Raw genomic sequence first — 13,082 nt, forward strand, 5'->3', positions numbered from 1 at the left:
TCCATAAAAGATAACATTCAAATGCTAACAGACTTATACCAGCCATGACTTGGGAGAGTAAATATACCCACGTTCTCCTTGAAAACCTAATCTCTATGCCGCCTCATGTCCCTGTGCAGTTTACTGGCTGCTACAAGGGCCCTTACACCCAGGATACTCTCTGTCTCTAGGAAGGGGAGACCAAGTGCCACAAGGTGGCAGATTTATGGAGCAACGCTGGCATCTTTCATGCAGAAGACTGGCAGCCAGGAGTAACCCAGCCCCCTAGGACATTCAGGGAGACAGAGATCAGAGTGTACCTAAATAGGTGAGGGCTAAAGAAAAGGGGAGAAGGGTAGGGAGGGAAAAGGTTTTGATTAAACAAAAGATGGTGGTGACTCACCCTTTGAAATCTGTTAGTGGGTGTAACGTGGAGGACCAACCAACACTGTATAAAATAGATCCCCTATTTTCAGTTAACCAGGGAGCACGAAGAGCTAATCATTCCATAGTTCATGTGTTTAAAAAAAGGTGCAAAAATTAAACAAAAAACTTTCTCTCTTGAGAAAATTAATTTGCAGGGTTCTGGGTAAAAATGCTCATTTAGGGGGTTTTGTTTTTGGCACTGTTGCTGAAACAATCTAAGCATCCAAAAGGAGATACTTGAGTAAATTAGGCTACTTCTGACAGAATTTTGTGGCTATTGAAATTTTGTTTCTGAAGAGATTAAAGAGGAATATTTCATATTGTATTACTAACTGAAAAGTTCAGGATATAAAATTATATACCCAGTATAAACCTAACTGTAAAATTTTGCATGAAAATTTGAAGGAAATGCCTGAAAATGTTAATTGTGGAAGTCTGGCTGGTAAGGTGACCTTCTGTTATTAGTATCCTATAATAATGTAACCTATAAGAAGAATACGAGTTAACAGAATTTAAACATGGGCAAAATATGTGAACAGACATTTCACCAAAGATGACACATAAATGACCAGTAAGTACATAAAAAGGTGCTTAACATCATTAGTCATCAGGAAAATGCAAATTAAAACCACAGTAAGATACCACTTCACACAAGAATGACTATAACAAAAAGATTAAATGTTGGTGACGATATGGAAAAATCAGAACCCTCATAAATTACTGGTAGAAATATAAAATGGTACAGTTCCTTTGGAAAAGTTTGGAAGTTCCTCAAAATATTAAACATAACACATGACCAACAATTCCAATCCTAGGTAAATACCCAAAATGAAAACACATAAAAACTTGTTCATAGATGTTCAAAGAGGCATTATTTATAATAGCCAAAATGTAGAAACAACCCAAATGTCCAACTAATGAATAATTAAACAACACAGTATACAGTTGACCTCTGAACAACATAAAGGTTAGGGGTGCTGACTTCCCCTTAGAGCTGAAAATTCAAGTAATGCTATCTTTGCCTCAAAAACAAAGGAAATGATAAATGACTCACCCAAGGGCAGGAAACTGAAACAGTTTGGATAGAATGAGGACTTAAACTCTAGATCTTTTGATTCCATATATTATGAACACAAACTTTATCCTCATACTTAAAAATCCATAAAATGAAAATACAGGTAATTATATTGAAAAAATACCGACGTATAAGTGGACCTGACCAGTTCAAACAAATGTTGTTTCTGAGTCAAACTGTATAATCATACAATGGGATATTATTCAGCAATAAAATGGAATCAAATACTGGTATGTGCTACACCATAAATGAACCTTGAAAACATGCTAAATAAAGGCAGCTAGTCACAAAAGGTCCTATATTGTATAATTCCATTTACATGAAATGTCCAGAATAGGCAAATCCATAGTATGAAACATAAATCTGTGGTTGCCAGGGGAATAATAAGAGGAAAGGGAGATGTAGAGTGACTGCTGATTGGTACAGTGTTACTTTTGGGGTAACTGAAATGCTCTAAATTTTTTTTTTCATCCAAAGCAATAATTTATTTTATAAAAGTGCAAAACACCAACCAAATAAGCAGATCTTTCTCATTAGAGTTTTTAATCTAATAAATTTTGCCTCCTTCCTCACCACAAAAACATTAAATTTCACTCCATTTTCCCAAGTAATAGCTAGTAATAGTAACTATGTCAAAGTTGTTTTTTTTTTTAAATTTTCATTTATTTTTATTAGTTGGAGGCTAATCACTTTACAACATTTTGTAGTGGTTTTTGTCATACATTGACATGAATCAGCCATGGATTTACATGTGTTCCCCATCCTGAACCCCCCTCGCGCTTCCCTCCCCATCCCATCCCTCTAGGTCATCCCAGTGCACCAGCCCCAAGCACTTGTCTCATGCATCCAACCTGGGCTGGCGATCTGTTTCACACTTGATAATATACATGTTTCGATGCTGTTCTCTCAGATCATCCCACCCTCGCCTTCTCCCATAGAGTCCAAAAGTCTGTTCTATACATCTGTGTCTTTTGGTCTTGCATATAGGGTTATTGTTACCATCTTTTTAAATTCCATATATATGCATTAGTATACTGTATTGGTGTTTTTCTTTCTGGCTTACTTCACTCTGTATAATGGGCTCCAGTTTCATCCATCTCATTAGAAATGATTCAAATGAATTCTTTTTAACGGCTGAGTAATATTCCATGGTGTATATGTACCACAGCTTTCCTATCCATCCGTCTGCTGATGGGCATCTAGGTTGCTTCCATGTCCTGGCTATTATAAACAGTGCTATGATGAACACTGGGGTGCACGTGTCTCTTTCAGGTCTGGTTTCCTCGGTGTGTATGCCCAGCAGTGGGATTGCCGGGTCCTATGGCAGTTCTATTTCCAGTTTTTTAAGGAATCTCCACACTGTTCTCCATAGTGGCTGTACTAGTTTGCATTCCCACCAACAGTGTAAGAGGGTTCCCTTTTCTCCACCCCCTCTCCAGCATTGATTGCTGGTAGACTTTTGGATAGCAGCCATCCTGACTGGCGTGTAATGGTACCTCATTGTGGTTTTGATTTGAAATGCTCTAAAATTTGATTGTACAGATGGCTGCACAATTCTGTGAATAAACTAAAATGCACTGAATTGCTCTATACTGTTTTGAAGGCTGAATGTTATGGTGTGTGAATTACCTCAATAAGCAATTTTAAAAACACAATAAACAACAAAGCTCTCCTTTGGGAAAAGACCGATGTTCCAATAACAAGGTTTTCCAAACTATTTACTTATCTGGAGGAACAACTTTTACAGGTCAATTTCTTGGATACTCTTCCTAACTTCTATTAAACACACTGCCATTTTAAATTAAAAATACTTTTTAAAGGACAGTTACATTGAGTTATAGCAGGGTTTCTAATCCTCACCGAGGGTCAGGATCACCTTACGGAACTTTAGAATTAACATTGACCAAGACTCTATCCCTTAGAGATTTGGATTCAAGTGGTCTAGGGAAAGAATCAAGTCGTGTTACATTTTTAAAAGCTCCCTCCATGGATTTAAAGCCAGGATTGGGAATCACGTTGCAATTCAACAGAATATTAAGCCATATTTTAAAAATCTTCTTTTAGGTGAAGGCAGACCTTTTCTTAAGCAAAACAAAAAGCAGATATTTAAGAAAAATTTGTTTCCAATCATACAACTATAAATAAAAAGCCACATAAAACAGTTAGTCATAAAACCAATTTAATTGAAGCTATAAAAAGAGGCAATACACTTGATAAAATAATTAGGAAAGAACATTTAGCACATTTTAAAAGATTTAAAACAGGAGAACACTTTACAAAAAGTTGTGTGGGAAATAAAATCCTTAAACTATGAATAGAAATGTAACATTACAGAGTATGTTATAAAATACAATGACAGAAATATAAAAGGACTATGTATACTCTAAGTCTGAAAACTATTAATAATGACCAGATATTTAGGTTTAAATTTACAGTTCCTGGGTAAAAGGATCATATTACTATACACATCTTCCAGACCAATGGGCAGTATTTTCCAATTAACCATGAGTGGTATCATCTTCTACAAAGTCTTTGGCCATCTCTGCTGTGATCACATCAATATGACTAACCTGAAGAATATACATTAAAAACAGAATCTGTTAAATTGTAAAGAAATTTATCAGTGTTCCCACTGGATATGGCAATATTTTAAAAATACAGCCAATTACCTATAAATTTCATATTTCAAGTCAACTGACTAAAACACTGACTGATAAAACCCTTATTTTAATGCTGTTTGTTCAACACGAGTTTAAAAAATATTCTGCATTTTAATGCTCTGAAATACAGATAAGTACTAACATCTAAATATCTTAACCATATTTTTGTTCAGTTTTTATTACTTTGCTATTTCAAAGAATTTTAAGGCTGAAAACATCTGGAAGAGCTGTGTGCTCTAACCAAATATAAGTCAATGTATGTAAATGTTAAAGACTGTGCATTAAATAAGCACTAAATAGACTAGAGAGGAGGATAATGTCTCTTAATGCCAATGAAAATAAAACTGCAATAAATGCAAAAAAAAAAAAACCCTGATAAGCTTCATACACATTTTAAGTTTTTCTTCACAAAGACATCATCATCAGATAAGCAATAAGTTTCTGAATTTTTTTCTCATGACTTAAGTAACAACAAAAAAAGAATTCAACAGATACAATGGATTAAATACTATATGAACTTAAAACTTCATGTAAAAAAAATCTTACCTTATTTCTGAACTTCACACCATAGAATTTGTCAGCTGACTCAAGCAGCTCAGGCCTAAAAGTAGTTGTAATGAATTGAGCATGTACAGCAAGCTCCATAATCATATCTGTAAAAAGAAAAGAGTAATTTAATAAAACCGTTTTCTCAGCAGAACTAAAAAGTTTAAAAACAACGATCTTTACTCTTACCTAAAATTTAAAACTACCTGTTTGCATACATCCACAGAAAGCATTAACTTGTTTCTTAAGCTAGGGATAAATCTTTAACACCAATATCTTAGTTACAGAATATAAAAGCAGCATTTTCTAACACAGGATTAGAAATAATGTCAGAGCAAAGTAAATTTTTCTCATCCAGAAAAACCAAAAGCAACCTTTTCCTGGCTACCCACTCCCCCAAGATCTTTTGAACTACTAAAGATCAGGTATAGATTATTTAAACACAGAATCAAATCTGTTTATGACAAACAAGTTTTAAAAGTAGAGACGTTTGTATAAAAGCTTAACTGGGGTTGGATTTTCAATTATTTCATGTTTCTCATAGAACCAAACTTTGTAGTCTAATATTAAATTTAAAAAACTTTGTTAAAAGAGAAATTATTTTGTTTATTAAATAACACCCTGTCTAGTCTCCCCAGGTACCTCAGGCAGCAAGAAATATATGATAAAAGAGGCAAGCTATCATTTCTAGTAATTTACTATGAAGCTATGAAACCAAAACTGTACCTGACACAGCCTTTCTGTGCTGAGCATCCAGAGCCTGGTCAATCTCATCAAACAAGTAAAAAGGAGCTGGGTCACATTTCTGAATGGCAAAAATCAGAGCAAGAGCTACCAAGGATTTCTGTCCACCCGAAAGCTGTTGCATTTCTCTCATTTCACCTTGTTTTCCTGTAAATGACACCTGAGAAAATATTTAATTAGAGTTAAATATTTAAATAGAGTTAAAAATCACCATCGTCTCTTAAAATTAAATTGCATACAGTACACCAGTTTAAGATTTGCAAAATATTCCACTGTGACAATGTTCTCGGGAAAACTGGCTATAAAGTTATTTTACCCTAATTCCAACTCCAGTGAACTGGTCAACTGATGGAACGCTGCTTTGTGATCCAGAGCCCCTCTCACTTTCACCGCTCCCTTCTCCTTCATCCTGAGACTGACTGCCTTCCACATCTCCTTTCTTCATCACCAAAGTAGCTTTGCCACCAGGGACCAACTTCTGGAATACTTCACTAAAGTTTTTGGATACCTTAAAATGAATAATATATAAATAAGTGTCAAATGGAATATGTACTTTTTAAAACAAAGACAAAACTTATTTAAAAGCCATCAAAAATATTTTTATTTTTTAAGCAAAGAACAATAACAACAGATTGGATCCTTTTAAGAGTTGTGTATACACTGGATATCTGTAAGTATTAGAACAATTATCAGTGGAAAAAAAGCTTTAAAACCTTTACAAATTGAATGATAAACTGAGTATCTGAATATTTTAGCTTGTACAAACAGAAACATACCTGTTTGAAAGTTAACTGAATAGCTTCGTATTTTCGAAGTTCAAGTACGTTCATCAGTTCCATGATTGATTTGTACCCCCTGTCCAACTCTTCTTGTCGCTTTATTAACTTTTCTTTCTGCTCTGAGAAATTTACAAACTGATCTAAAGCTTTTTTGTTAACATGGCTGTACTTCTTCAATTCTGTGTTGCACTGTTCAAGTTTTCGAAACAACTATAAAGAGGAAAAAAAACATAAGATAAACTCACATGTAGGGAAATTTGCAATGAGATTTCATACTTAAAATCAACTAGATTTACCTGTTTGAGGCTCAGTGTTTGGTATTTTTCAAACGCTTCCTGAGGAAGTGATCCAAGTTCTCGAATTTTCTTCATACACTCTTCTTTCTTCTTCAGCAGCATGCCTTGTCTATTTGTCATCTTTTCTAGTTCTTTAGTATCATGATTTATAGCATCCATGTGTTCTTTTTCCATATTTTTCCAGCGCTCCATACTCTTCTGCAACTCCTTAATCCCAGCTTCTGTTTTATCGATGGAATTGTCCAAATCTAAAATGGGGGGACCACCAAATTAGGCCATAATACTTATTTTATTTTGGCTGAGCCATGCGGCTTGCTGGATCTTAGTTCCCTGACCAGGGATTGAACCTAGATCCTTGGCATGAAAGCAGGGAGTCCTAACCACTGGATCGCCAGGGAATTCTCCATAACACCTATTTTTAGGGCCAGACTGTTATCTGATCAATGATTTAATGGTCAAATCTATCAAAATAAACAGGTTTAAATTTTCCTGTGAAAATTTATGAAAGAATTCAGAATAAAATCGGGAGTGTACACAAGCCATTCGATTCATATATAAAGTTTTTATTATTCAATGTTTATAAAAACCTAAAATAATTTTCTTCTCAGCAATTAAGTGTCATTTACTTGATTCAGCTAGTCCATGTTTTTGTCAATGAAACTAATAATTATGGTCTCTTAAAAACTGTCACAAACATTTCAATAAAATGAAGGCAACTATTTATAATCAACACCCTAAACTGTTCACTAGAAACTGTTTATGACGAAAACTTCTGGTACATGCTTTTGCCTATTTAGGTATTTCATTTTTTAATACACAGTCTTATAAAATGAATAAGCTAAATTTAACTAGATACCAAAAAACATTTTTACAAAGTAAAAATTCACCTTCTGATCGTGCCATGGTATCTTTCACCCTTTTATTGATGGCTTCAAGTTCTGAGGTTGTAGCGGTGAGAACAGTACCCCCTTCTGTCTCTCTCAGTTCGTTGAGTTCCTGTAACACAAAAGGAACTCAGGAGCATTAAGCCATAAAAATATAAATTTTGTTAGTTTCAAAATGTTATGACTGCCAATGTTTACACAGCTGTTGATATGTTTGAATAAACACTTAAGGAAACCAAAAAAATACTTCAAATAGTTGCAAATACTTAAGGCACCCATTAAGCAGGAAAAAAATGATTAATGACTAAAAAATTTCTTAGCATCTGACCACTACTGAGAAAATATTCATAATTAATATTTACTGAGTACCTAGAATGTGCCAGATAATCACACAAAACATACTGCTAAGCTTATTTTACACAAGAGGAAACTGGAGCTTAGAAACATCACATGACTTGACCAACACAGCACACTAGGTGGCAGTGTGAGATCTCCAAACCAAAGCAGTAGTCAGACTGCTAGTCTTTCTGTCCCGAGTCCATACTCTTAAATCAGAGCCTCTCACATGAGCATTTTCAAAAGGCTGTGCTCATCAAGAAACCATCAAAAGAGAACACACCTGTTCTACTTGGTCCAAGCGTTTTCTCAAATTCTCATTGAGGTAAGTCTCTACTCGAGTAATAATACCTTCTAATTTAATTCTTTCATTCAGTAGTTGTCTGTTTTCCTAGAAGAAAAAAGAAAAACACAATTGTTCGTCTACATAGGCATGCTCATTTCACATACAGGAATGCGTTCAAATAAGCTGAAACAAGAGTTTTATACCTTTCCAAAAACACCTTTATTTTCTTCATCTACTCTCTTATCTATCCAGAAGGCTATTTTTGTGCCTGGTTCTTTTCATAAGGCATACTACCAAAAATATTTTTCTTTTCTGCTTTTCACTTTTTGAATTTCGTGTTAATTATTTACATCTATATTTAAGAATCAAATGTTATTAAAATATTTAATCAAAACAATATTTTTAAATATGTAAAGGTGGTCAGATCAATAAATACAGCAAAGTTAACAAGATCAATTTTACTAATGACAAACATGCATTAAGTAAGATGAAAGAAAATAAAGATTTCTTATACAATCCTATCATAAGGTTTAGAAAAACTTACTAAAATCTCATTTACTTTAATGGATACTGGAAGACTAATAAGTCTTATATTATCTCAATAATCTCTTTCACACTCCTTTACTAGCAAGAAAGACCCTCTGCACAACAGCTGATTACCACATTTTTTCTTCTGTCAACTGTACTTGCCTGCTGAAGCTGACGAATTTCATCGTTCAGTGCATCTACTCTCTTCTGATCTTCCAGACTAAGTTGAGAAAGCAAATCAGTTCCCAGTTCTGCTTTCAGTGATTCTCTGGTGGACTCCATAGCATGCAAACTTGCCTCCAAACTTTGTAAGCTACGTTGCTATATGACAGATTTTCCATTTATTAGTAACGGTATTAGTGTATCACTTAGAGTAGTGAAAAATTAAAGACCATCTTTATTTGATATTAAAGTGAGCTTAAATAATATTATCTCAATTAAATAGATGCCCATTACATTTGATAATTAGAACTATGCAGCAACAAGAAAAACGTTTATGATGCAATGGTATGCAGGATGTGTGGAATACATCATATTCCATGGTCAAACTATATAGAAGTTGCTAGAATGTTAGGGTGGTCTAATTGTGGGTATATACACTACATTTTTAACTTTGTTGTTTTAGTATAATTGATGTACAAAATTAGTAGTTTTTGTCAAAACTCATGTTTATGAGACCAATGGATATTATCATTTGTAATAGCAGTAACAGTTCACTTTCTAACTCATTTCAATATAATTTGGACAAAATGCAGTCAAATAAATCCATAAGTAGCATTTACAGACACAAATGGTACCTGGCTGACTATTGGACAATACTTTTATGCCATGGCTCAAAATGCCTACTTGCTTAATGAAGTTGGAAAATCTGAATTTGGCCTACAAAAGTAGACTCTCGAGTACTCATGAATAAGGGATAAAGATACACGCAGATACCCAAAGTATGGGCCTAAATGAAAATGGAACATAATGTATATGTTATATAACTTACACAATATATAGTCTACCCCAAATCTATATAATTATATTTTAAAAAAGCATACTTACGAACCTTGGGCATAAAGGTTTTCTCTGACTGCTGCCTCTTCTCTTTTAACATCTTCATTTCTGATAATATGCTATCTCGAGATGCTTTAAATTTCCTTTGCTGAGTCTCTATTTGCTGCATTTGGTTCATCAGCTGATCAATTTCATTATTAATCCATATACAAGGCTAAGGAAAATTCTCTTCAGTGCCTATTAACTTGTATCCCCTTCCTTTTCTTTATCCCTAGATTAAGCTATTTCCCCAAATTTAAGTACCATAACAACACAGAATTAAATACTATGTCAAGTCTGTTTAGTCATAAAAGAAGCTTTAAACATTTTAACCCACTTCTCTCTCAAAATAACATACAATTTTACCAACTGCTATACAAAATAAATAAATAAACAGAACCAGGGGAAAGTCCTAAAGGAAGCTAAATGATACACATTTTAAAATATATATTTTTTTCATTCAACAAGTATTTACTATATAAGCTATTATGCTTAAAGCACTATATAAGAGTTAGACGTGAAGAGGAGGCTTCATGTATTTTCCCAGGCTCTGTGCTCAAATCTTGCCAAATTTGGGCAGATCTCAAAGTATACAAAGTCAAAGCTAAGATGTTTATTTGCCTTCTTCTCTGTGCTCTTGCTTCCAACTGATGACAAAGAAGCTATATACTCACGATTTTTTAAATGCCAATTTCACTAAAAATATCCTAACGAAGCAGTGAAAATAATTACTTTCACTGCTTGAGCACCTGTATTTAATACTGTGTGACATAATGCAAGGTATATACACAAAGCACTTTTGCCTCATACCGTGGTTATTTTAAGAAAATGGACATGCACAACTGTTTTAGTTGTGAGCCGAACTAGTCACTTTTCACAGAACACCATTTTTATCTGAAAGAACGGAAAGAACTATGGTTACTAAGACTCGCATTTTGATGGACATTTCCTTCACTAATACTAAATCTGAAACTCAAGATAATAACCCCTAATAGACATTTTCCAATCCTTATATATTTAACTTCTATGTAATATGTGGCATTCCTGATACTGCCCACTCTTCTTCCACTGAAACCCTATCCTGGTTTTCTTCCTATAACTGTCGGACAAACCCTCCTCAGCTTCCTTTACAATCTTAAATTTCCGTGTTCCTCAGGTTCTTTTCTCTCAGAAATACATTCATTGCCATTAACTATGTAACAGCTAAGCAAAGGCTATTACAATGGTTTTTAGTTTTCTCCCTGTTTTCGGAAGTTAAACGGACATACTACACAAGCTTAAATAAAAGTCAAACTAAAACACATGGGATATTTTCCCCCACTTACATATGAAAATACATCTAACACTCAAAAGATTCTATATTCCAATCAAAACAGTTTTTTCTCTACAGCAACACAAGACTAAAAGATATTTTCAATATTTCTGCGCAGATTTTCATTGAGCTTCGCTTCAAGCTCACCAAGTTCTTCTTCTGCTTTTCTAACATCTTTTTGTAATTCAAGTCTAGACTTCCTTGTATCATAATAGCCTCCAGTCAAAGCACCTCGATGACTAACTTGGTCACCTGTTAATAAAACATAAGAAAATTAGCAATTCTGTATAACAACTTCTTTATTCAACAATAAATTGATTCATAATCAAACAACTAGATTAATCTAAAGGTTTTACCTATTTAATAAGAACTTAAAAGTTAAGAGTTTAAGCCACCTCGGAAAAAATGTTGTTTTACAATATTAACACTTGCACTTAAAAAATATACCTTCCAGGTAAACCTGAACATTTGCCAGAAAGGAAAGAAGTGTTAAAGACTAACAGGAACATGTCAACAGGACACAGAACCTAGCTTGAAATTCCCAATGGCCATAACTGGGGAAATATGAAAATCAAAAATAGCAATGGCAATTTGGTTACACATTGAATAAAAAAAAAAAATCCATGAATCACAGCAATACACAAAAAGGAAAAAAGGAAGGGGCTTTCTTTACAGAAAAGTGACAGCTAATAAATATAGAAGCAATCACGGCATTTTAGAATGATCATTTTGAAACCCTCAATGTATTAAACCAAGTCAGGCAAGGGTCCCCAAAGGACGCTAAGCCACTGGCAAAGAAACTTTTGGGGGAACCTGATATTCACGTGGCCTAAAAGGATAACCCCACATATTAGTTATTACTTATAAAGGGAAAAAGGTACCTTTACAACCAAGATATGCTAGTGGTCAAACCTGGTGTCACTACAGTGGGACACAAAGTGATGTAATAAGATGTACACATCACTCATGCCAAGAATGCTTCACCTAACCTAGTAAAGAGGAAGCAGTAAGACAAATCCAGAACACTAAAGATTTTTGAGAGGGCAGACAAAAGCAGCAAGAAGAACCACAGTCTCGCAGCAGCTAAAACCAAAACCACATCACAGAAAGTTAACCAGGATGAAAAAAGCAGAGGGTTTTTGTCTCAGAGGAAGGGGCAAGATAAAACCCCAGAAAAACAACCAAATGAAGTGGAGAGAGGCAATCTTCCAGAAGAACTCAGAATGATAATCAAGATGATCCAGAATCTCAGAAACAGAACAGAGGCAAAGACTGAGAAGATGCAGAAATGTTTACCAGAGACGTAGAAAAACTAAAGAACAAACGAGATGAACAATACACTAAAAAGGAATCAACAGCAGAATAACTGATGCAGAAGAATGAATAAGTGACCTGGAGGACAGGATGTTGGAAATCACTGCTGCAAATAGAATGGAAAAAAGAATGAAAAAAAAAATGATGACAGACCACAAGAATTTCTTTGAAAAAGTAAATAATTTCTGGGGGTGGGAGGAAAATAGAACTGTGCTATACTGAAACTGTTTATGCTTCCCTGCAAACATATAGGGGGAAAAAAAACAACAGAAAATGAGGACAAGTGAACCCATAAACCAGAGGTTCTTAACCTTCACTCAAAATAAAACTCAGGAGGTCCACTGCTAAATCTCATTTTTTAATATCTTAAAGAATAAATTACTATGTCATATTTCTAGAAATACTGCGATAACCATGCCAACTGGTTTCTTTGCTGATCCAAAGTATTTTGTTTTATACATTTAAAAAATCTTTGAGAAAGGTGCCAGAGGCTTCACCAAACCAAGTCCATGGTGCCAAAAAGGTTAAGAAATTCTACTATGCATTAAATGATTATACTTATGAGACATCAATTAAACACAAAATGTTGACCTTGTTGAAATTCTGACTTAAATAAACCAACAGGATTTAAAAATGAGAAGTAACTGCACATGAATTTTCAAACACTTTTAAAGGAATTTATTTGTTCAAAGCAAGTAATTACTATTACGAACCTTCCAAGGTAATGCAGTCCATAGTGAAAGCACGGGCCAGCTGGGTTGAAACTTCCATACTACGGCAAATAAGTGTTTTTCCAAATACATGTTTGAAAGCCTTGTCAAATCTGGGATTGTACCTCAATTTACTTATCATAGGAATAGCATCCTAAAAATGAGTATG

General features: G+C 34.3%; 1 protein-coding gene across 1 annotated transcript in view; it reads right to left on the reverse strand.

Moving 5' to 3' along the window:
• Window positions 1-3,642: 3,642 nt before the first annotated feature.
• Window positions 3,643-13,082, reverse strand: part of SMC3 (structural maintenance of chromosomes 3) — a 37,957-nt gene continuing 28,517 nt past the window's right edge. The window contains exons 18-29 of the mRNA XM_043476001.1: window positions 12,917-13,067; window positions 10,989-11,141; window positions 9,591-9,742; window positions 8,702-8,860; window positions 8,009-8,116; window positions 7,393-7,501; window positions 6,506-6,753; window positions 6,207-6,419; window positions 5,747-5,938; window positions 5,413-5,590; window positions 4,687-4,793; window positions 3,643-4,050 (exon numbers count right to left, since the gene is read on the reverse strand). Of these exons, the coding sequence (XP_043331936.1) occupies window positions 3,979-4,050; window positions 4,687-4,793; window positions 5,413-5,590; window positions 5,747-5,938; window positions 6,207-6,419; window positions 6,506-6,753; window positions 7,393-7,501; window positions 8,009-8,116; window positions 8,702-8,860; window positions 9,591-9,742; window positions 10,989-11,141; window positions 12,917-13,067 (1,842 nt within the window). The 3' untranslated portion in view covers window positions 3,643-3,978. The remainder of the gene's footprint in view (window positions 4,051-4,686; window positions 4,794-5,412; window positions 5,591-5,746; window positions 5,939-6,206; window positions 6,420-6,505; window positions 6,754-7,392; window positions 7,502-8,008; window positions 8,117-8,701; window positions 8,861-9,590; window positions 9,743-10,988; window positions 11,142-12,916; window positions 13,068-13,082) is intronic.

This window comes from Cervus canadensis, chromosome 8, assembly GCF_019320065.1.
Source record: "Cervus canadensis isolate Bull #8, Minnesota chromosome 8, ASM1932006v1, whole genome shotgun sequence".
NCBI classification, from domain to species: domain Eukaryota; kingdom Metazoa; phylum Chordata; class Mammalia; order Artiodactyla; family Cervidae; genus Cervus; species Cervus canadensis.